The sequence below is a fragment of the Sarcophilus harrisii genome, chromosome 3 (genome assembly GCF_902635505.1).
Source record: "Sarcophilus harrisii chromosome 3, mSarHar1.11, whole genome shotgun sequence".
Lineage (NCBI taxonomy): Eukaryota > Metazoa > Chordata > Mammalia > Dasyuromorphia > Dasyuridae > Sarcophilus > Sarcophilus harrisii.
The window spans coordinates 432,582,126-432,608,214 of record NC_045428.1 but is presented as its reverse complement, the minus strand read 5'-3'; the positions used below and the strand labels follow the sequence as shown (position 1 = coordinate 432,608,214).

At 33.5% G+C, this 26,089-nt stretch overlaps 1 protein-coding gene across 8 annotated transcripts in view; it reads left to right on the top strand.

The window, feature by feature from the left end:
- FRY (FRY microtubule binding protein) overlaps positions 1-26,089 on the top strand; it is a 470,054-nt gene that overhangs the window by 344,811 nt on the left and 99,154 nt on the right. For all 8 annotated transcript variants that reach the window (XM_031960730.1, XM_031960734.1, XM_031960729.1 and 5 more), the window contains 13 exons: positions 1,240-1,422; positions 3,653-3,739; positions 5,694-5,953; positions 6,233-6,422; positions 7,455-7,579; positions 11,229-11,286; positions 12,074-12,165; positions 12,373-12,545; positions 15,703-15,863; positions 17,054-17,164; positions 19,229-19,383; positions 25,221-25,320; positions 25,886-26,057. In XM_031960730.1, coding sequence (XP_031816590.1) covers positions 1,240-1,422; positions 3,653-3,739; positions 5,694-5,953; positions 6,233-6,422; positions 7,455-7,579; positions 11,229-11,286; positions 12,074-12,165; positions 12,373-12,545; positions 15,703-15,863; positions 17,054-17,164; positions 19,229-19,383; positions 25,221-25,320; positions 25,886-26,057 — 1,867 coding nt within the window. The remainder of the gene's footprint in view (positions 1-1,239; positions 1,423-3,652; positions 3,740-5,693; positions 5,954-6,232; positions 6,423-7,454; positions 7,580-11,228; positions 11,287-12,073; positions 12,166-12,372; positions 12,546-15,702; positions 15,864-17,053; positions 17,165-19,228; positions 19,384-25,220; positions 25,321-25,885; positions 26,058-26,089) is intronic.

Here is a 26,089-nt window from a genome sequence, read left to right as displayed (position 1 = left end):
TATATAATGTAAAAAGCAGAAGTTGGTGATTGGCAAAGCAATGAGCAAGTAAGGTTAGAGGGCTGTTGCTACAGAATGAAACAAACCAGGGGAACAGGATAGGTTTTACCAGATCATTCCAAAAATCAGGAACATTTATTATTCTATTATTAAAATATAACTAATAATAGGGAGGCAGCAAGACATAGTGACTAGAGATTTGGCTTTGAAGCCAAGAAGACCTGGATTCAAGTCTTGCCTCAGTCACATACTGGATGAGTAAACTTGGGTGAGTCACTTTACTTTTCACCTGCAAAGAACATACCAATGTGAATTTATAGAATATTCTCCTCCAGGAGTCCCTAAACTAATGAAATCATACGTCCAGTCCCTATTACTGCCCTAAAATTATTAATATTCAGATAATATTTAACAATATTAATGTAATATTAATTTAAATTTATGCTATTGAACTTTATTAATAATGTTAATAATTAATAAATATTTAATTTGACTAATAGATGATATCTGTAATCCCTAATACTGGGGACACTGAGGCTGGTCGATTACTGGAACTCAGAAAACCTCAAACTAAGTCTGTCATCAATATAATAGATTCTTGAGAATGGGAGCCACCAGGCTGCCTTAAGAGGAACAAATACCCCCAGGTTGGAGATAGAGCAAATAAAACTTCTACACTGATCAGTAATGGATTCAGGCCTGGGACTGACCACTGGCCTTCTAGTCAGGGCAAGGTAGTAAAATTCAGTCTCAAAAAAAAAAAAATTGTTAGAATCTAGATTCTTGCAGATTCGATTCAAGCTCCATCTTCTACATGCAGCCTTTTACCCAACTATATTGTATCTATCAGATACAAGATGTACAAGTTACTTTTCTTAATAGAATATAAATTCTTTGAGTACAGAGATTATTCCATTTTTGTCTTTGTATCTCCAGTGTCCACTTTAGTGCCAGGCATAAAATAGCACTTAATAAATAATTGTTGATTAATTCATATTTAGAAAAAGATAATTCTCATTAGAGACAATAGTTGACTGTATTACAGAATAAGTCAGTTTATTTAAAAAAAAAAAAAAACCCACAAGCGATCCCTGATAGATAAATGGATTTACGGGCATCTATGTTACTATGTTAATTTTTGAAATTATTATATAGGCCAAAAGACAAATATAATAGTGTCTTCCCTTCCTGCCAGTGATCTTTGTGTTTTCTGAGTGAGCTGTGCTTGTTGTATTTCAGCTGATACCTAATGGATCCAGTCACAGAATACCAACAGAACGAAGTCCTTATTCCAGTGTATTACATGCTGTGGAAGGATTTGCCCTTGTGTTACTATGCAGTTTCCAGGTGGCCACACGCAAACTAGCTGTTTTGATACTCAAAGAAATCCGGGCTTTATTTGTTACACTAGGCCAGCCAGAGGTATGGGATTTACTTTCTGAATTTTCAGATGTCCTTCAGGGATTAACGTAAAACAAAAAAACTATGAAGTATCACTTTTTCTGTTTCATCCTACCCCATTAGATGAAAAATAAGCAACAAACTTATCTTTAGTTGGACATTGAACCCACCTTATTTGTGACATGCTGAAATGTTAACCACTTACTCCCTTATGGGAGGCCTACTATGTGCAGAGACTTGTAGTAGGTTCTATGAAAAATTTATAAAAGAAAAAAGGCAGCCCATTGCCTTTCAGATAGAAGGAGGAAGACATGTTTCAGTCTAATTGAAGATACAAAATACATACTTAAAAACAATGATAAGATGTAAATAATTATTATTCTTAATATTCTAATATGCAATTCATATGGGAGGTATACACACACACATACATATACACAGATACACATAGATATATATATATGTATACATATCTATATGTGTATATGTGTGTGTATATGGGTTGCCCCTTAATATAATTTTCATCTATTAAAACTTAAAAACTGCACTAAGACTTTTGGTATTCCATATAAATAGAAGTGAGTATTTTGTGTATGTGCGTGGATGTAAGCTAACAATCTTGCTTCATTAGCAGGTATCTTTTATATATATATATATATATATATATATATATATATATATATATATATATGTATATGTATATATATAATGAAATCTACAATAATAATGAAAATCAAGTATATCAATGTGATAAACTATATTAGTCACACTAAAAACTATAATATAATTTTAAATTCATAACAGCTTTGGTAAAAATCTCTTAAAATCTCAGTGCTTTTAAATCTGAGTATCAACTTATTTTACTTCTTTTGTTAGACCTCAATAAGTTACAACTAAGGAACTTATGAAGATTAGTAAACGTGTAAGTAAAGGACAGCCAGGTGGTATAGTGAGTAGTGTACCCAAGTCAGCCAGAGTTGCACCTGGAGGCAGGAAGACCAAAGTTCAAATCCAGCCTTGGACATTTACTAGCTTTATAACCCTTGGCAAGTCACTTAACCTTCTTTATCTGCTGAAGAAGAAAATGGCAAACAACTCCAATATCTTTGCCAAGAAAACTCTCCCAAAAAGGATCATGAAGATTCTGACGTGACTGAAAACAACCAAAACACCATATAATAACATTAAAGGTTCAAGTTTCTTATTTATTAAAAGGTTTGTTTTTGCACATAATTTACTTTTATCCTTTCTGGGAGAATAACCATATTTCTTGATATTCTCCCTTACTTGCCAAAAAGCATACATTCTCCAAAGAAGTTGAAGTAAATAAATGACTGCCAGAATTCTTTTCTCTAAGATTCTGAGCTTCTGACTGGAATAAAGACTCTTCAGCCTCCTTCCCATAGTCTCTCCTTGAGCTTTTCCAGCTGACTATTCTGCCTGATATTTTCTGATACCATTCTGAGATAGCACAGAACTGCTTATAACTTCAGAATTTCCAACTGGAAAGTGGAAAGCCCAACTTCTGGACTTTCTACTAACCCACTCAAGAGAAATCCAGAGTTCTGTGAAATCATAGGGAAGATCATTTCCAACTACAGAGGTTAACAGAAGGGAGATCTGTGAATTCTCATACAGGACATAAGCTATTACATACTTATGACTTTGAATTCTAAGACCAAAGCGCTTTTCACTGAGACATAATGGGAAATCCAGAGTTCTGTGAGATTAGGAGAACAGGGATCAATGAATCTTTCATATTGGACATAAGCTCTTAGTATAAAGCTTACTATAGAGCTAATAAATAGCTTATTCAATAAAAACAAGTAATACCTAATGCCCTAAAAAAATGTGCTCTAGATTAGAAATTCAGATATGCTATATTTAGGCTCATTGTCCTAAGTACTTTAAATTAATGATAAAGTAATGTTTTCATATACAGCATACAGTATGAGTATTTGGATCCTCTTGAATGTATATTAAGTTTTATAAAATTCAGTCAGTTACATCTTTTTTCAGCAAGTACAAATTTTGTCCAGTAATTATCACCATTTAAAGTAGACTGCTGGGAGAGGGAGGAAGAGAGAGGGAAGAGGCAAATTTTGTCTCCTGAGTCAACTACCAAGCTCTCTTAGGAGCCACATTCCTTATTATCATCTTCCAAATAGTTCTGTGCCATCAACCAGACAGAAAAGGTGGAGTGCAAATGATGGGTTTATTTTATTGTGGAATGTAATTCTCATTTGTACAGGATGATGATAGACCTATGATCGATGTCATGGATCAATTGAGTTCTTCTGTTCTTGAAAGTTTTATTCACGTAGCAGTCTCAGATTCAGTAAGTACTCATTTGATTGTGTTTTGCAAATGGCTCCCAAAGTGTACCTCCCAGCTAAAAAAATTTAAGGCATTAAAAAAATGATTGATGAGACAAATAAAAGTATTGGGAAGAACTCTGGGGTTTTTGTTGATTGACTTATCAATCTTTCACCAACATATAAAAAACAAGGACAACTTTCCTAATACTGGTCTAAAGTTTGTCCTTTGATCATGAACCATAGAATTAATAGTACTAATTTCTTTGAAAATCACAATTTCTACAACAATGAACAAGAATTTGATAAGACAAGATATTTTATTAGCTTGACATTGATTTATTGCCACCTGAATTCTACATTAATAAATATGCAGCCAGTTCTCAATTTTCTGCACAAATGCATAGTAACATGATATAGCTCACAATTTTATTTTTTTTTTATGATGAAAGTATAACATTAGAACTTGTGGTAACTTTGGATAGATATTGAAAGAGGCAAACTTGATGGGCAGTGGCAAGGAAGAGTTCCATAATTGTCCACAGAAGATAACTGTATATGATCTAAAGGTATATTCAAGATTTACATGATAAATGTAGCAGAAATCAAAGTCCAAAATATTTTCAATATCCTTGTTTCTCTATAGAACATTAGCTGTGATCTAAAGTTATCTGTTGATGTGTTTGATTCCTAAATTAATTAACTTACACTATTTTAATTAGTATTTAATGAGTATTGTGCTGAATGTAAATTAAGATCTAGTATATCTTCAAAGTACTTGGGATTATACATTACCTTCTTGAACTGGGATAATAATATCATATGTAGGAACTCATGAAGTCCAAGAGATCTTGTATATCTAAGTATCTTACTTAGACTTTGTTAGGAGTTTCTCCAAAGGCAATGTAGTCTCTTGAAAAGAACACCAGATTGAGATTATAACATGGACGTCTATGACTCACTTATTTTTTATTCAGCATTCACATCCTGACTTTGAAAATGATGAAATCTAGGAATTTCTTTATCTTTCAAGGTGTTTTGAAATGTCTGACTTTGTGGTTTGTTGCCACAGGGTAAAAAGAATAGAGTTCCAGATGAGAATCAGCTACCTTGTTTTCTTGGAAATGCCAGGGAACAGCATTAATAAAAGCCATTCCACTTCATTGCTTCTCTAAACTAAAAGAAAGAATATTGCCATATGGGAAAAATAAAACTTATTCAGGGAGAAAATCAAGTGTTATAGAACTTATCATGACTCTATATAAGGTTATTAAGAAATTGAGTAGTAGATTTTCAGAATTTGTCGTGCTTTAAAAGAATATCAAGAAAATTAATGATATCATTTAAAGATTATACTTTGCCAAGACTGAACACTGTGTAATTATCATAACCAAGCTTGGCTCTGAAGACGAGAAAAGTCACCTTTCTTCCTTTCCTGCCAAGGCAGGGGAATCTAGATACAGAATATTTTGTATACTAATCAGATTGAGATAATATATTGGTTCATTTTACTAAACTGTGTTTTATTTCCTCCCTTTTTTATTCTTTGCTACGAAGGAGGATGTTTGAAAATGAAGATTATGTAAAAATAAAGCAGGAAAAAACCTTCAACATGCAAAAAGAAACAATGATATTTTGCCTCATTGACCCATTTGGTTCATTTGATCGATCATGCAGCAGATATTTTTACTGGATGCCTAATATACAGGAGAAGCTGTGTTGAGCACTTGGCCTAAGGGATTTATCACCTTTTAGGTGATGCTCACAGAATATAAGCCATGTATGAGAAGTGCTATGAGACTGGCCCAGAACAAGCGATTTCAGAATGTAGAGGAGACAGTAATCCCTTTTGACTGGTTAAGGTCATCTAAAAAAACGTTTCGGAAAAGGGAGCTTTCAGTCTGACCTTTGAGGAAGGGTAGGATTTGAAAGTCAGAAATAGCCTGGTAACAAAATCTGGTTTTTTTCTACCAACAGGCAACATTACCACTGACTCACAACGTGGATTTGCAGTGGTTGGTGGAATGGAATGCGGTCCTGGTGAATAGCCATTATGATGTCAAAAGCCCCTCCCACGTCTGGATTTTTGCCCAGTCAGTCAAGGACCCCTGGGTTCTTTGCCTCTTCAGTTTCCTCAGGCAGGAGAATTTACCCAAGCACTGTCCCACCGCCCTCAGCTATGCCTGGCCTTATGCTTTTACCAGGCTTCAGCTGGTGATGCCTTTGGTGGATCCAAAGTAAGTGTGTTACTGGGTATATTTTTCCATTATACTAGTCCCTAACTAGAATTCCTTATCAGTTCCAGGAAAGACTAACCAAGGACTCCTTGTTCAGTAAAACTTTTATTTCCATTTTCCAGTTATTTATGACTTTTTATTTATGATTTATTAACATTAACATTTATTTGGGACTCATTAACTAATATGAGTGCTTAAAATTTTTATTAATTTAATACCTGATATTCCAGAAAACCAAGAAAGTGGACTTCATTTTCATTTTCTTCTAAATATCTGCAGTAGTCCCATTAATGCAAAGAAAACCAGCACTGCCAGTAGTGGAGACAACTATGTTACCTTGTGGAGAAATTACCTGATTCTTTGTTTTGGAGTTGCCAAACCCAGTATTATGAGCCCTGGACATTTGCGAGCATCTACACCTGAAATTATGGCGACAACTCCAGATGGCACCATGAGCTACGATAACAAGGTGACATGGCCTGCTCCCACAGAATGGTTTCACTATTTTTTGAGCTTTTGTCTAGATTCACAGGGCAAGTGGCAGTGTACTTGTCATTGGGACTATAGCACCAGAGTCTCATTCTACATATTTCCAAATTATACGGGTCTGCACTGTGGTCCCAAGAATGCACAATAAATAAACCTAATAAGTAGAGAAATGAGCATGCAAAAGTGTGAAGAAATTTTTCTTAAAGACTACTGAGTGACTTATTGTCACTCTTGCATTTATCAGAAATGGAGATTAGTACTGGACTTAGGATTTCATTGAGGTAGGGAACTCTTAAAAGAAGGAACTCTCTCTGCCAACATAGATCAAAACATTCTTTGCATTTGCATTGCCAACAGAGATGTCAAACTCAAAGTGATTCTTGAGGATCTCCTGATAACTTAGAAAACCATAAATTAACATTATCTATGTTGTATTGCATTTTTATTGATTTTGTTATATATTTCTCAGTTTATATTTAGTCTGATTCCTACTCTTTCAGGAGTTTTCCAGTTTGACACCTCAGGCCCAGAGTACTGAAAGATAACAGGGTCACATAGCCAACAGGTATCAAAGGCAGAGTTTAAACTCAAGTTCTTCCTGGCTTTGAGGCAATTTGAGTAGATGGCTCTCAATACATTTATTACAAGCCTAAATTTTCATCCTGTGAACTTTATCTTACATTTCCCTTTCCCCTCATTTACCATTTACTTTTATCCTAAGATATTCTTTAGTTAAGCTATTTGTAGATCTTGACAATAAAATGGCACCATGCTAGAATATTTCTTATATATTGAGTTCATGGGAAACCATCATTGAGTATCCATGAGATTCTCTCCCAAATTGGAAGGGAGCCTCCATGCTGTATTTATTTTTTTTTTTATTCCTTGAGTGTTGGTAATGCTTTGGGGATATGATTCAGTGTTTTGAAATCTAAATAATTGTTTATTCATTCAATTGAAGACACTTTGAGTTAACACGTTACCTTTTTCACTTTTAATCAATACTTTTTAGGTTATAGGAACCCCATCTGTGGGAGTTTTGTTGAAACAATTGGTGCCTTTGATGAGACTTGAAAGCATTGAAATCACAGAGTCTCTGGTACTAGGATTTGGAAGAACAAATTCACTTGTTTTCAGGTATAGTGCTCAAATTGATATGATTTAAATTTTGACATTTTTACATTTTAATAATACATTATTTTACATTTGCTGTTTAAGTCATTTCATTTGTCGTTCATGGTTGCATAGCCCCTGAGAGTCTGGAGATTTTACTGTGTTGCCTTTATTTGGTTTTGGAATTGAGCAAGCCTTCCTAGCTTACTACTGCATTTCTCCATACACATTTAATTTTTAGTTATTACACCTTTATTTTTATAATATCTTATAATATGTCTTTAGTAAAAATATTTCCTTTTTTTCTCTAAGAAGTAAACTGAGAGTTCTGAGATTCTGAACTGGACTATAAAATAGTCCAAATAGCCACATTATCTCTTGCAAAAGCAATATATTTGTAAAGGGGAATGTCATAAAAAAATTCAAACTGCATATCATCTCAAAGAAGCATAGAATTTCAGAGTGGAAGAAGACCTTCAAAGCCATCTGAACCATAGATTTTTTTAAATCCCCTCAACTCACAACAAAAATAATAATAGCTAACATTTATGTAGCACTTTTAAAATTTGCAAAATGCTTCACATATTATATTGTTTGATTTTTATAACAACCTTGTTTATTAGGTGATATTATTATTCCTATTTTGTAAAAGATTGAGAGAGAGGTTAAGTGACTTGTATGATGTCATGTAAGCTACTAAGGGTCTGAGGTGGTATTTGAACTCAGGTCTTGTGGGCTGTAAGTCTGGTACTCCTTTTTGTTAAATGAGCATTTATTAAGTATCCACTATATGTCAGGCTCAGTGCCAAGCACTTTATAAAATATTAGTTCATTTGAACCTCACAATCACCTTAGGAAGGTAAGTGCTATTATTATCCCCATTTTATATTTGAGAAAATTGAGGAATACTGGGATTAAGTGATTTGCCCAGTCACAGAGCTGGTTAGTGGCTAAAGACACATTGGAACTCTAGTTTTTCTCACTCCAAGCCTGGTGCTCTATTTACTATACCACCTGGATGCTCCCTAATAAGTGGTGGTATAGCCTTTGAGAAATGTCATTGAGGTTTCTGATTACTTCAGTGAAGCAGATCAAAGTAGGGGAAAATAAACATAGGAGACCATTGTTTTTATCCCCATTCTTTTTAAAATGAGAAAATTGTACTGCATTAAGTTCTGTGATTTACCATCTGAGCCTCTATCTATAAAGCCCTCAAAACATTTAAAAAATCCAAAAGTTCCCACACATTCAGATAACTGGCTTAATAGAGATAAAATATCTGAATAATTTTCTAAAAATTTGTTTTTCATTCATATAACTATCCACCCCCGTTTCTGGTCACTTCATTGTGTTCACATTGCTATTTAGAAATAATTTATCTTTTAGGAAACAATTCAGTAATTTAATGCAATCTGAGGTTCAAGGACAATAGACTCAGCACAACTGAAAGTTTATCACATAGAATATATGATATGGTATTGTTATATTATCAGTATTATGATAGAGTAATTTGTTATTGTTATTTTAGATATTAGTATTAGTTATAAGTATTATGTTATAATACGTTATAGGTATTTTGTTATAGTTATATTAGGAATTAATTATTATAGGTATTATAATGTTTTAGTATGTTGTGAGTATTTTGTTGTAGTTATATTAGGGATTAGTTATAAGTATTATGTTTTAGTAGTTATGGATATTTTATTGTAGTTATTAGGGATTAGTTATTATAGGTATTGTTTTAGTATGTTATAGGTATTTTGTTATAGTTATATTAGGAATTAGTTATTATAGGTATTATAATGTTTTAGTATGTTGTGGGTATTTTGTTATAGTTATTTTAGGTAATAGTATATTAGGCATTGGTTATTATAGATATATTATAGTACATTATAGGTATTTTGTTATAGTTTTATTAGGGTTTAGTTATTATAGGCATTTTGTTATAGTTATATTAGGGATTGGTTATAAGTATTGTGTTATATATTATAGGTATTTTTCTCTGTAAGAAACAGAAGTGTTTCCTGTGGTGTATATTCCGGTATCTCTGATAACCTATCTCACAGTTCAATTAAGAAAATTTCTTGATTGAAGTATCAAAAACAGTATTAAAACAGCAGACCCAGAGGCAGATTCCCCCTAAACCATACTATAGTTAGTGTTATATGGAGTATTTCTTCATTGGAATAATGTAGCACTTCAAAATCAAACAAGCAAGTACTACTTGGGACCAACTTTATACTTTGCACAAAAAATTCTAGAGGCAATAGAAAATATTAAAATATCTGATTACCTACAGTCACTGCTCTGGTTTAGGCCCTTATTACCTCTCATCTGAGTTATTGAAACAGTCTTAGAAATGGTCTTCCTGCCTCATGTCTCTCTGCAACCCAACCCATCCTCCACCCAGCTACCCAAGTTACTTTTCTTAAGCCCATATCTCTTTCTCTGCCTCTGCCACCGCCCCCCTTCTCTTTCTCTCTCTCTCTCTCTCTTTCTCTCTCTCTCTCTCTCTCTCTCTTTCTCTCTCTCTCTCTCTCTCTCTAACACACACACACACACACACACATACACACAACACATTTGGCATGTGAAGCTCTTCACAACCTAACTCTTCCATGCCCTTAATAATGAATGCTTAATAATGAATGCTTATTTACTTACTATGGGATAGCTAGGTGACACAGCAGTTATCAAATTCATTAATTTTGGTAAAATCTCTTAAAATCTCAGTGCGTTTAAATCTAAACTCAATTTATTTTTCTTCTTGATTCAAAATTCATTAGGTAATGACTTAAGAGCTAATGAAATATGTTAATGGTAACTGGCAAGTAGCACTATGTAAAGAGTGACTAGGTGGCCCAGTGGATAGAGCACTGAGACTGGAGTCAGGAATACCTGAGTTCAAATCCAATCTACTACACACTTAGTAGATGTGTGACCTTGGATGCATTGCTTAATCTTGTTGGCCTTTGTTTCCCTATCTGTGAAGTGGTCTAAAGGAGATGTCAAATCACTCTAGTATCTTTGCCAAGAAAACCCTAATGGGATCATAGATTAGCCAACCATGACTGAATGACTAAAAAACAACAACAAATTGACTGCCTTACTGGGGCCTAACCTTCAAAGAACTTAATTAGAAATGAAGAAGGGATCAGATCTGAGAAATTTTTTTTAAGAAAAATCAAATATAGGAAAGAAGCAAGTATTGAAAAATGAGCTTGTTTCCAGTAATCATAATCATAATAATTATTTTGATAGATTTATTAATGTCTTTAATATTTTTGAGACAAAATATCTTAATTAATATATGGAGCTTGCCTGAAAGCCATGAAGACCTGGCTCAGTTGCTTCCCATAATACATACTGGCTATGAGATCCTGGGCAAATCTGTGAGTAGACCAGTTGTTATTCCTGGACAATTCTCTAAGTCTCAGGAAAGGTACTACGCTATATTGGTAAAGGGCATCTCTCTCCTAGGAGTTCTCTATGCCATTGACATTATTTTTCCAGTCCCTCTCCTTTAATGCATATATAATTTTTGCCACAACAACCCCATAAAGAAGGTAGGTCAATTATCATTCCCCCTATTTTACAGCATGATCACCTCATTATTCATAGTGACAGATGTTGTTTTTGTTTTGTTTTTTTTGGTTTTTGCTTTTTCCTTCAGAGAATTAGTAGAAGAACTCCATCCATTAATGAAAGAAGCGTTAGAGCGAAGACCTGAAGTAAGTTTAAATGATCAGCGCCTTGGTTTGCTTTAGATACTTTTGTGAAGTGAAATGCAGTGAAGTCAGCCTTTAAAAGCAGATGTACATAGACTTGACATCAGCAATGAACCTCACCATTTTTTATTTCTGTTTCTTTTATGAGGTAAAGAAGTTTCTCAACATTCAGTGAACACCCATTGTGACATAATTCCTATTCTCAAAAATCATAATGCCCTAAAATTAGTAAAGCAATATACTTCAATAATATGAATAATAAATTGTTTCTTGTTCATTTAATTGAGGCTTTCAGATTTGGGACTGACCTTGGGAGCTCCCTATGTGTTTATGTTTTTCAGAGGAGAGAACATAGAGGGAAATACAACATTATAAGATGCAAATAAGGGGTCAGTCTGCACTGGTAGAGAAAACTCCTCATCTGAAAATTCTTTCCCATTATATTACAGATCTAGTTAAGAAAAATATGTAGTAATCCCCCCAAAAAATCAGTCTCCATCTTGCAAAGGAGACCAATTAAGTTTTAACATTTCTGTTTCATAAATATTTGTTAGGGAAATATTACATGATCTCCATTATCTCCCATTCTCTAATGGCCTTATTATAGAAAACATTTTCCATTAAGATTAAGAAGGCAGCAAAATAAATGCACATTACTTTTTAGATTTAGAAAAATGAGCATGACTGGATTATTATGACTGCCCTTCTTTAATACATTTGGTTTCCTAAAGCTATATTTTGAATATGTTTTTGAATGTGTTCATGAGGTATGTGATCTCCTCTTAAACAGAACAAGAAACGTCGAGAAAGGCGGGATTTACTAAGGCTCCAGCTGCTGAGAATTTTTGAACTTCTTGCAGATGCAGGTGTGATAAGTGACAGGTAAGGTCATGATTGCCCTGAGCTGTTGCCTTTTCCATTTTGTGATCTCATTTTTCACTGTTGCCCTGCATGTTTCTAAGACTGGGAAAGGGGGTGTTTGCATCCTGGGAAGAGCAAGACTTGTTAAAGTCAATGTTGAAGCTTCACTGCAGAATTTATTTCCCTGATAAGGACTTGTCTGAAAGCTTCAATTCTCCTTCATTCTAGCACCAATGGAGCTTTAGAGAGAGACACACTAGCACTCGGAGCTTTGTTCTTGGAATATGTTGACTTGACTCGAATGCTGCTCGAAGCTGAAAATGACAAGGAGGTTGAAATTCTGAAAGACATCCGAGCCCATTTCAGTGCAATGATAGCCAACTTAATTCAGTGTGTTCCAGGTAAAGTGATAAACCAACATGTGTTGCACTGTGTACTTGAAACATTTTTACTCTCTTTTGCCTCTATGTAGCTCAGGGATGGATGAGAGTGTTTTATTTATTTTTGGACAGTCGGAAGTGCCAACAAGAACAGATTGCAGCAATTGAAGACAGAGTTGGAGAGAGAACAATAGTGAATCAATTTGACTTTGTGTTTTTCTTGTTATTTCTATCCTTTTGTTTTGGTTCCCATCTGAAATAAAGAACTTGTGTGATTTCAATAGGAAGGAACTCATTCAAAGAAAGCCTTTTGGAGAGGCTGTGTGTTATGTTTAGTTTAGTTTTTATCTTGTTCTTATTGAGATAATGTCTTAATGTCATTTCAGCAAAATTCTTACAGTCAGTTTCTAGCCAATAAGCATAGTTGACAAAAAAAAGCCATAGTTTCTGGTTTATATTTTAGGAAGTTCTACATTTTGATTATTGTTACATGGTTAAGCAAAATTCTCTGTCAGATCAAATGACTATAAAAGAAATCCAAACTGAACAAGAAGACTCAGGTTTAAAAAATACAGTCAGTTCAACAAAAAATAAAAATAAAGTAGTCACATCAATTAAAAAATCAGTCAAGATAGTAGAAGGGTTTTTTTGGGGGGGGAGTAAAAACAGAAGGAATGGGGGGGAGTTGTCATAGTTTATATACAACCAGTCCTTGGCTAAAAGTTTCACTTTAGGACTCAATGTTTTGGTGCCATGCAGACACAGCTTTAATGTAGTGTAATTGAAAGAACATTAGATTTTAAAGCAGAAGGTATGGGTTGAAGTCGTGGCTCGGTCACTTCCTAACTATGTGACCTTGTACAAGTCACTAAACATAGTAAACATCTGGTTGAATGGCCAGTATCAAAGAGCACTTAACATTTATTAATGGGTTACTTATTACTCTTAAGTACTTAAGAGTATTATTAATGTCAATTTGGAAAAAAGAGTAGGGAGGAGCTCTGACCTGGACCTTGGGTTCATCCATGTTTTTTCAATGGCTTGGATGAGGTATACATAACTTGTCCAATGTGCATTTGACACAAAGTCTAATGATAATTACCATGGTGGATAACAGAGTCAGAATCAAAAATCTTAGTATAAACTATAACAATGGGCTAAATTTAATGGGGGATAAATATAAAGTTTACATTTGACTTCAGAAGTCAACCTCCAGATTACAATTTGATAAAGGTATGGCAAGATAATAACTCCTGATAATTTTAGAGGATTGAAAATTTAACATGAATAATATGAGCTAACTAGCATAACATGGAAACCAGCAAAGGTAATCCTGTCTTGGGATGCATTAAAAATAGTTCAATGTGCAGAACAAGAGAGTAGCAATTCTGCTGTATTTGGCTCCGGTCAGACCATATCTGGAGTTTTGTATTGGAAGGAAGGAAGGAAGGAAGGAAGGAAGGAAGGAAGGAAGGAAGGAAGGAAGGAAGGAAGGAAGGAAGGAAGGAAGGAAGGAAGGAAGGAAGGAAGGAAGGAAAGAAGGAAGGAAGGAAAAAAAGCTGCTGGCTTTATCAAGTATCTACTATGAAGCACCTATGTGTCATGCAATGAGCTAAGCACTTTTAAAAATAATACTCATTTGTCCCTCACAACAACCCTGGAAAATAGGTACTATTTTTATCCCCATTTTACATTTGAAAAAACTGAGGCAAACTGGTTAAGTGATTTGCCCAGTTACTTAAGTGTGAAAGGCTGGATTTAAACTTAGGTCTCCCTTTATTTTATCTTTACTTTATCCAATGTATCATCTAGCTCCTTCTGGGTTCTCTAGTTATAGACACTGAAAAACTGAAACCTGTTTAGAGTAGCATAACTAAGATGGTGAGGGGACTGGAGATCCTGCTGATAGAATGGAACTAGTGATTATCAGTCTAAAGAAGAGAAGACACAGGATTTGATATGTGACTGCCATGAAAAATTTGCCAGTCTGCCCTATAAAAGAAAATACATTTTTGGTCTGGCTGGACCCAGAACAAGAAACAATGGGTAGAAGCTAAAGAGAAACAGATTTGAGTTTGATGTAAGGAAAAGCTTCCTAACAATTGGTATTCTAATTAGAGTTGTCCAAAAGCAGCATTACTGCTTCAAGTATGTCCCAGTCCATGGAGATTTTCAAATAAAGACTAGAGGCAACCAAGATGAACAGGATAATAAAAGGAATTCTTAGATGTGTATTGAACTAATTGGCCTTGGAGGTCCTTTCCACTCAGAGATTCTCTAATCCTCTGGGGCTAAATTTTCTTATTTATAAAATAGGCATGATAATATTCTACCCATCTAACAGCATCATTATGGAGTTCAAAAGAGTTAATACATATAAGTCCACTATGAAACTATGAAATGATATGCAAATGTTAGCTACTCATTATTATTAGCTACTATTATTATTAAGTTGGAATGTTATTAATGACAGTGTATAGTTGGAATATTATTAGTAGTGCTATTTTGCATAGAAATATAATACATATCTACCTACAATTGTTATTATAGGCAATCAAAAAACAGGTTTTTTTTTCTCCTTTAGCCTTTTTTCTCTTGGTTCAGACTCAAAATTTACTTTCAGTAGTTACAACCTATTTATTTAAAATAGACAATTCATAAAATTTCATTTAACAGTTCCTTAGAGCCCATCATAATAAAAAAATGCTCCACATAGAAGGAAGAAAAGAGGTTTATGAAAAAAAACATTTATTAGGCACTTATTGTCTGCCAAATTATAAATAGAAAAATTGAGAAAGTCCCTGCTTTCAAGGAAATCTCATTCTAATTAGAGAAAAAAACATGTAAAAGAAAATTCAGGGATGAAATAAGTTGAAAAATTCAGAAGTCTTAAAGGCACAGTAGTAGAGCAGGTAACAATCAGAGTCTAGAGAACATCTGAAGGTACCAGTTTTGTTTTCTTTTTAATTTTAGTATTATTTCTCACTATCTTGGGCATTAAGGGAAATTATGTACAAAAATAAGAGAAAAGAACACCTATGTCTTTAAACAGTTTTGTTTAATGGTATAGAATGTTGTATAAGCTAAAGATATTTTTTATTTGCTATGTTCCTTTACTTTTCTAAAACATGAAACATATGTATTATGAGGGCTCAGACTGCACTGTTTCATTCCCCAGTTCACCACAGAAGATTTCTCTTCCCCCAGCAAAGTTTGAGGCACCATCTCTTCATCTTGTTTAGCCAGTGGGCAGGACCTTTCAGCATTATGTTCACACCTCTGGACCGTTATAGTGATAGAAATCACCAGATTACAAGATACCAGTATTGTGCGTTAAAGGTAGGTAATTCTCTTTTACTTATTGTGAAATGTTGCAGTCTCATTTTTTTTAAAAGCTCAAGAACTTTGCTAGGAAAATATTTATAAGATGTAGGTTTATATTTTTGAAAATCCAGGATTATACCAATGAGGGGATACCTTCCACCATGCAAACCCCCTCATTTCTCAGTTGACTATTTCTTGAGTTGTTTATTGTCAAAAATTTCATGACCTAATATACAACTTTCTGGAGATGAGATTCCGAGAACTTATCTGAGCTGGTCCTCAGGATGATCCTTGGGCCTGTATTTGAAATCTTTTCCAGTCTGATAATGCATTCTAGTAGTTTTACCCCATTCAGGGTCATCTCTAGGCCATGAGGAAACATCAGAAACATAATATGTATGTCTGTATTGTATGTGTGGATATGCATGTGTAGATAAAGGTGCATATACATAAATATGTATACATATTTACATATGTATATATAAATATATATTATATACTTACCTAGAATTGTTCCCTGCCTCAGATGTGCCCAACTTTAACACTTCATCAGTTTTTCTAAATAAATATCAAGTATTTTTCTTTTCTACAGTGGCTATTCATTATCTAAACAAAATTTTAAAACTCATATTCTACTTACAAAGAAATGGTATGTTATACTGGATCTAAGTCAGGAAAACTTATGTTCAGATCCTCTCTCTAACACATACTGACTGTGATCCTGAGGTTGTCCTCATTAACACTTTAAAGTGAAGAACTATGATTGGCCTAGGGAGTTTCCTCCCCTGAGAATTCATATATTACTCATCTGCTCCCCACAGAAGTTCCTCTGATTTCCAGAATCCATTGATTGTAAATTATTTAGTCAAAGTCCATTTTCTTTTAATTGCCAAGAAATAATCATTAAATTTGGAATGTCTTACTCCCTCACTAAGTCTAGTTAAAACCACCAAAAAAATATATATTCTTTAAGCAAATGGATCGCTTTTATTAAAGCGCTAAAATTTAGGGTCTGACATTTGATAGTTGGATTAACTAAGGAATGTTTTAAGATAATTATATTGCTTCAGATGATCTCATAAATTATACATCTAAGCTCTCTTTTAAGATGGCTTAGTAGATTCAACCAAATTTCAATAAGAATATGCAAAACTTTACTAAGCCTCAATCTTACTTCTGTATCTTTCTCTATTTTTTATTATTAGGCTATGTCAGCAGTACTGTGCTGTGGCCCTGTTTTTGACAATGTGGGCCTTTCCCCAGATGGCTATCTATACAAATGGCTTGACAACATTCTGGCTTGTCAAGATTTACGAGTAAGTAGCTGCTTTATTTTAAAATCTGGTTTGTATTTTGTCCTATCAAGTTTTTGAGAATTGTAAGCAGTTTTCTTTATCACTTCTAAAACAAACCCATCACCCTGTTGCAGGCATTTAAGTGGTTTCTGTTATATTCCAACATCAAGCCACTTTAGGGAGTTGAAATTTCATTTGATGAAAGCTTACTGTTTTTTGCTCTGTGTCTATATTAATTATCATTTTAGTATGATACACTGTTTTCAAATGCCTTACATAAATTCACTGAGTTTTTATCTGCTAAGTGCCTTGTCAAGGTTATCAACCAAGAGGTAAAACTGATTGAGTTGATTTGATCTCCCTTGTAAGAGCTTCATCCTACATAGCACTCTCATCTGCTTCTAGGCCTTACGAGTAAGCAAAATGACCTTCATTTCTTTCTCCCTCATAGCCATTGCTAACAAAGACAAAATGACAAGTATATAAGCATTAGTTGGAGGCAAAAAAATTTTTAAATTTTAGACTTGTTAATTGAAAGGAAAAAGAAGGCCACAAGTTATAGCTTCTAGATCTGTTTTGAACAAACATATAGAAATCAATTTTATTATGTTTGGAAGTATTTCTGCAACCATCATTTAATCTTTTCATTATTTTTAGATTAATTCATTATTTTTAATAATAATTAGAGATTCTAATAAAAAGGAAGGACCCTGAATATTATTATCATTTTTGTTTTCAAACAGTGAAAAAGACCCGCTTATAGATAATACCTTGTAATCAAACTAATGAACAATATTCCCTCCAATGTTTTAAACTCAAAGTATAGTCATGCTACATAAGCTACAAGACTGATCACATGTGAGCAGAGCTTAGTGTTGTAATCAAATAGAATTTGCAATAAAATTAATCTACCTATACATGTGATAAAATATTTGATAATATGCCTAAAGGTTGTGGTGCTGTATGGTAATTTAGTAAACCAAAGTTTAACAAGTTTTCTTTTTTCTTTGTTAGTATCTATAAATGTCAGCAATATTTACATTTTTCCTTTTCATAAGCTAATTAATCCCTCCTTTAAAACATACTTAATTGCCCAGGCAGACACAAACAAATGCATCAACGCAGACACTGTTTATTATAAAACCGTTGCTGTGGATCTACCAAGGAACAATATATAGAAACAACCAAGATTTCATGGCTCTTCCCAAAAAGATAGAAAGAAAGAAAAGAAACCCAGATTCAGGGTAATAGTATAGGAGAAGAAAAAGAGCTCAGTATAAATGGATCCTAGGAATCTTAGGACATATTCAAACAAAATAGAACTCAGTTTCTAGATCATGTAGAAGAGATGTTCTACTGCTTCCCATTCATACACACACACACAAAATTGGCATTCAGATACATTCATGCTAAAGTGTAAAAGACTAATATTAAATAGACAAGAGGCTAATAGTGAGCTGAAGTGGAGAACAGAAGATAAAATTAGCTTGGCGCCTTGGCATCTAATCATTTGTCACCCCCCCCCCCATTACTGCCACCACCATCATTTTGTCACTGACATGTCATTTTCTTCTGAGATTTTATAGTAATCTCAGAAAATTTATCTTAGAAGTCAGAAAACAAAATGGATCGGTATTTCCAGTCCTTTGGAAGCCAGAAGGAAGAGTTTGAAAGTTTTCTACATCAATGAAATTATGGATTATATCCCTAATTATACTACTTCTGTGTACTTTCAGAGTTTAAAAAAGAGTAAATTTTATTAAGTGCATCCCAAATATGTCTCGCATAAAAGTCAAATTCAGTTCTTATCTTTTCTTACTGTTATTTAAAAAAAAGTATACTTGACATGCTAAGATATGCAAATGAAAATTGAATTAAAACACTTGTGAGAATCTCTAAAGTTGCTCTATTGCTTCCTCCATTTTGCCTTAGAACATTTCTTGCTTCATCATAGACATGATGCATATAATGGAACATTCTTTCTCTAAATAGGAATAATTCAATGAAACCAATATTTATTAAGTACCTACACTATATGAAACTTAAGAGTAGAGACTTGTCAGTAAATGTTTTATTTATCTTCAGGTCCACCAGCTTGGCTGTGAAGTTGTTGTTTTGTTATTGGAACTAAATCCTGACCAAATAAATCTCTTCAACTGGGCCATTGACCGGTGCTACACAGGTTCCTATCAGCTTGCTTCTGGGTGTTTCAAAGCCATAGCAACTGTTTGTGGAAGCAGGTATGTAGATATGGACATATTGTTGTCGTTGGTAAGTTGTATTCTGTTGTGTCTCACTTTTTTTGACCCTATTTGGGGTTTTCTTGACAGAGACACTAGAGTGGTGTGCTATTTACTTCTCTAGTTCATTTTATAGACAAGGAAACTGAGGTAAACACAGTTAAGTGGCCTGGAGTCACACAGTTAATAAGAGTTTGAGGCCAGATTTAAACTTAGGAAACTCAATTTTCCTAACTCTAAACCTGTCACTGTATCTACTGTGCACCTGGCTGCCCATATGTGATATAGACATAAGTATACCTGTAGATATAGATAAAGATGATATATGTTAATATTGATATAGGTGTAGGTATAAATGTAGACATAGATGATATAGATATAGGTAATATAGATAAAGGTATAAATGTAATAATATAAATATAGACCTAGATATAAGTGTAGATGATATAGATATAGACATTCATCACAGTGGAAGAAATACACTTGAGAAGTGGGATTAGGTCTGCTCTTAATGATACAGATCATTGAGAGCTTTTACTAACTGAAATTATCTAAGCAAAGCAAAAATAATTAATTAGAATGCAAGAGAACCCAGAATATCTCAAAGGGTAAGAATCCAGAGCAATAAAAATCTGACCATTATTTTCACTTTTCATTAAATAATGCATTTTAAGCAGCAGTATTGATTTATTGGATTGAGTCAGTAAGAGTCTATCAGTCTTTAATTCCAACCAGTTTAAGTCCAGTGTTAAAATCATTTTTATAAAGTATCTAATGCTAATAATATAAAAAAATTAAACCTAGAGTCATTATAAAAAACCAACTATGACATTTCATGTCAATAACATATATATATATATATATATATATATAGTAGGAATCTCATGCTTTGATTTTTAAAAACTACTGATCATGGAACTTTCTATTCAGTTTTTTGTTCTCAGTAAAAACAACTGCAAAAGAACTTTTTTTTAAATAGCCCAGTTTTTTCTTTTAAATTTTCCTTTTGCTTAAGAAAATGTAAAAATGAAAAACATGATTAAAGAAAATTAATCATCATAAGAAGTTCCCAGAAGATTTTGACAGTCTTCTTTGCCTGTGTTTTGCTTATCTTGCAACTCTTTGATAATCACATTTTTATGTTTCTGGCTACGTTAACACTTTTACCTGGGAAATGAAAAACTGGCTTGTCTTCTCTGACTTAATTCACTTTTCTCTGACAAAAACAAAAAACAAAAACTTGTTAATATTCATCCACTGTGAACTTAGGGTGAACTGTCCTAAGCACATTTAATCCTTTAGCCAGATACCCCATAAAATAACATATTGCATTCCTTTGAGAAGATCCAGGTATTTTTCTTGTAGGAATGCAAATAAAGGATACATGGTTTTAGCAGTATATGTTATAAGTTCAACAAAAATAACTCATCAGAAATCACAATCAGAGTTTAAAATATTTGGGAGAGAGAGGGAGGGAAGTTGTGCTCTTGGCAATTTAGGTTTCTAATTTTTTAAAAACTGTATTAAATAACATTTTTTACATTCAGTAAGCATTTACTAAATACCTACTATATACCAGCCACTATGCTAAGAAAGACAAAAGATAGGTCCTGCCCTAATGTGTTCACAGCCTGGTCAGGGAGACAGCATGCAAACAGCTCTGAACAAATAAAATTTTTACAAGATAAACTGGAGAGTTTCGGTAGTTGGATTTTCTTTCTATTTTTTTTGTCTTAGCCTGCCTTATGACATTAGATAAGGAAAGATAATTATATATGTGTGTGTGTGTGTGTCTGGTATATAGTAGATGCTTAATAAATGCTTATTGACTGATTAGTTCCTTGTGTAATCATGCATGGTACCTAACCCAGACCATAGACTAAAAAAGCTTTTTATAAAGACATCTTCATTGAAGATGAAGCATCTTCATCTCATTGTGGGAGAAAGAGACCAGGACTTGAGGTCCAACAACCTGAGTTTATGTCTCGGCTCTAATGCTTCCATCAGTGAAATCTTGGGATAACTGGTTAATTTTCTTGAGTTTTAGATCTCTCACCTATAAGATAGAGATGATAATTTCCACCCTATCTCATAGCATTGTTGTGAGCATCCATTGAGATAACATGACCCCAAATTTAGAGCTGGGAAAGAACTTAGTGTGTAAAATTATTCACAAATGTTGAAACTCTAAAGATTAAACTATTAAAGAGTTATTGATCCTTTGTAACTCCCTCCCCCAACCACCACCACCTTATAGATGTTATGTCCCCTTAAGGGAACAAAGACTATTTTACTGTTATAATTGTATCCTAAGCACTTAATACAGAATTTAGTACATAATAAATATGTAGTAAATGTTTTCTGTTCCTTCAGTAAGCTTATATTGTAAAGCAATAAAGCCATGGTCTCATTTTCCACAATAATAGATGTTCCTGAAAACTTAGATGAAGATTAAAATATATTTTAAATACTAGAGATACATTAATTCTATTTGATTTAAAAAAAAAAAAAAAAAAAAAAAAAGGGAGACCACACCTGTAATCTTATTCTATTCAAGAGTTCCATGCATGTCTACAACCTATAGCCTTGGGTCAAAAGTTCTTAACTTTTTTGTGTCTCATGGAAATCTTTGGCAATCTTGGTGAAGCTGTGGACCTTATCTCCAAGTGAAAAATTGTGTGTTTTTTTTATAAATTGGTCATTAAAGAAAAAGTTGACTTTCAGTTAGAGTTTAGTAAAAGTAAAAATTTTATTGTTTTCCCATCCAAGTTCATGGTTCCCCTCTCAAATCTACTGAGGTCTGTAGATTCTAGGGGGAAAACCATTGTCTGAGAATTGCCCTGAGAAGAGTAAGCACTGTGTCAGCCGGGCAAGATATTTCTGTGGTAGAATTTGAACCCAGGTTTTCCTGACTCTGAGGTCAGCTCTTGAGCCACTTTATGCCATGCTGGTACTTATAATGAATTCTTTAACAAAGTAGCATTATTTTTCTAAAATAAATATAAAATGACATTGTTTTTGTAAAACAAATAGTCATTCTTCAGTTTCCTTTTCTCACAAATACAAATTTTATATTTTGGATTTATTTGATGTGTCCTATAGGTATATGTAAATCTTTTTTCAGTAGTAAATTGTTAGTTATTAACTTAAAATAAGGTAGTAGTATACTTTTTAATGATTTATTCAAGTTTAGTGTATCTCCCTTTAGTTTTAGAAAAGAACTTCAAGTCTTTATATGAAAGTAAATGTTTTTTTCATAAATCTTTGTATTTATTAGCTGTGATAATAAAGTTTTCAACTCCATATCTCCTTTTTTACCTTTTATTTTGAGAAGGGTCTTCTAGTAACAGTATTCCTAGTAATCCTACAGCTCAATACACTCCCTCCTTCCCCCTCTCTCTCTCTCTTTCTCTCTCATTCTCTCTCTCTGTGTCTCTGTTTCTTTCTCTGTCTCTCTCTCTTTCACATACATACACACATGTATATTGGATAAAGAATACTCAAAATTAATGATTATAGCCATTCCTAAATAGGATTTAATCATATTTAATTATTTGACATTGCTCTTAAGTTATACTCTTTCATTTTAGACCTCTTCCTCTGTGAAGGGAAAGATTATTTCTCAGACCACTTTTTAAAAGTTTATTCATTACTCTTTATGGCTGTGTGAATTAGAATGAGACTGATACCTAGATAATTAATTAAGGCAGTGGGCTTAAAATAAGTTTGTTAGACTCAGGCTTTATTTTGTGACTTTGGAGTTGAATTTCTATGGAAAATGCTATGTGTGAACTATATACCTGCACCCAAAATCACTAGGAGAGTTCTTTTAGCCTGGAGATGTTGAGAGGAGATTGAGTGCAGGTCTTTAAGAGTGGGTGCAATGGGTACAGTGAGTAGTGGTGAATGTAGTTTAGTAAGTTTTTAAAAAAAAAAAAAGCATGGAGAGTCAAGACATTATTATAATTACATACATGTTAGCACAGTCTTCTAATAGGAAGATTGAGTTTATAGAGAGGCATTATTTATATATATTGCCCCTTTATTCTTCAGTCCTTATTCATGTGTTCTAATTGAGATGAGTTATGTGATCAGTTAGTGATTATAGCCTATTATTTTTTTGGGGGGGAAGGATTTCTTCATTTTACAGAAATTAAGACATATTGAGATTCAGTGACTTTTATAGGGCTGTCTAGGACCTGAACAATGGTATCCATATTTCCTCTCAGTAGCTCACCAAAGTGGATCCCTGTGACAGACTTAAGGAAAGAAGTGCATAAGAGTCCCAAAGAATGGGTAGGCATGAATGAGCTGTGACCTGCATCATGGGACAGAACTTCCTGCTTATGGAGACACAGGTTTTATTTGGCTATTGGGTCACTTACCAGTTATTATTTTCTGAGGATGGTGATTTTTTTTCGTCACTGAATTTAAAACTTTGGTATCCATAGGTTTTTCCTTTAATCCTTCAACATATATAATTAAATATGTCTTTGTTTTATTTTTTTAATTTATGTTGGAGCTTTATACTAGACTGGGGTCTTGATTTATAAGGGTTCTAGTAGTTTGGGTTTGAGGGTCACGCAATAAAATTCCTTGCATCCTCACTGTTTAAATATTGGCCCAACATCCTGTCAATCAGAAACTAGTGTCCCTTTTTCTCAAGGGAACAGTATCTTTATGCCCTCTTCTATAGAACCCCTTTTTGTTCAGATATGCCCTTGCCCATGCTTCTTTGGTCCTTGGCCACTAAATGGCCCAGATCCAACACTGGGGCTGCTTTTAGAATATAGTCACTACCTTATGTCCATTCATCTGTCAACGTGAGTAAAATGGTGTTTCAAAATCCCCCAATTTCAAAGAATTCCAAACTAGGTTAGCAGTAAAAGGCAATATATTTGGGCATCTCAAGAAATTCTCTCAAAAATTATAAAAGTCCCTTAAATGTATTAAATGAGAAATTTCCTTTATAGAGACAACTTCATGCACTGATGATTTTTAAAGAAATGGTCCTGCATAGGAATCATTTTTTATATCAGTGATTTTCCAGCCCTCATTCTCATCTTTTCTTAAACTTTCTTTCTGATAGGAATGTATTTGTAGTGGGCTTGTACCTTTCAAAAAATTCTTTTAAAAATGGAATTTCTTAGACATTATAATTACTACTGGAAGTTGGTCCTAAATCAAAAAGAAAATAACAGGAAAGAGAACAGGTATGGAATGTTTATACCCCCAGGCTAACCGCAGCACTCTGAGGTTAGACTTGAGGGGAATGTCAGTCATTCTACATTTACAAAGATGCCATTCACTAGTTGGCCACCTTAATCCCCAGTGTGAGGAGTGACCCATTTTCCACTCTAGAAAACAGCCAATGTTAGAAAATATACACATCAAATAGCAATCATCTTTAAATTAGTATTACATAGCAAGAAATAATGCATTAATAATTTTAAATTCTATGTAAGTATCCCTATAACAGTCTTGTAATTAAAGATATGCCCAAATGCACTATGTGTAATTTGCACCAAGCAGTGAACTGCCAAGAAACAACATACTGTTGCTGTCTCATTTTTTGGTTTTCTATCCAAATGTGTTTGTGGAAGAATTCAAATATATTTACTTTGTACCAGTACCAGATTTGGAAACAGAAAGGGATGTTTTTGTGTTCACATCTGGCAATATGAACAGTAGCAGAATGAGGCAGGGGTAGCTAACATGATGGATATGGTATTGGTAAATATGAATAAAATTAATGTACTTTTAATAGGCCACATAGAATTGTTATTTTAAAGTTATCAGCTATACTGGCTTATAAAATTGGATTATTTATTTTTCAGGAACTATCCCTTCGACATAGTGACTTTATTAAACCTTGTCCTATTCAAGGCCTCTGATACCAACAGAGAGATTTATGAAATTTCCATGCAACTCATGCAGGCAAGTACTATTTGATTTCTTGAAATATTCTGCTTTTAAATACAGAACAGAGATACATCTAATTTAATTTCCCATAAAATACCCTTTCTGATTCCAAGGTTGGCCCTCTATCCATTATACCATCCTCTGTCTGCTTGCCTATTTCTGTCTTGCTGTGTTTCTGTCTTTCTTTCTGTACATATAAATAGTATTATATTTACATTACATTATATACATAATTATACATCATATATTTTTGAAATTAATAAGTTAAAAATACATTTACAATGAGTTGAAAATATATATAGCTTTTGCTATATACATGTGTATATATCCTTTATATATGGTACATGTACACATATTCACCTCATTAATTTCAAAAAAGAATCTGTGATTAAATTATACAGGAAATAATTCCTGTGTTTAATACAGGAAAATATTTGATTCTTTATCTTTAAGTATTCACTTTAATATATTCATTAATTTTAGTTTTTGTTAATATTTTGAAATGCTAAGAATCAACTAATGATTGATATGATATTATTAACTTTTTGGTCTTATTTCTCACTTTTCTACCACTTCATAGATTTTAGAAGCAAAACTTTTTGTATATTCGAAGAAAGTAGCTGAACAAAGACCTGGGACTATTCTCTATGGAACACATGGTCCATTACCACCTCTCTACAGTGTATCACTAGGCCTACTTTCATATGAACTGGCCAGGATGTATCCTGAGCTCACCCTTCCTCTTTTCTCAGGTATCTAAGGAATATTTGATAATGTTATACAC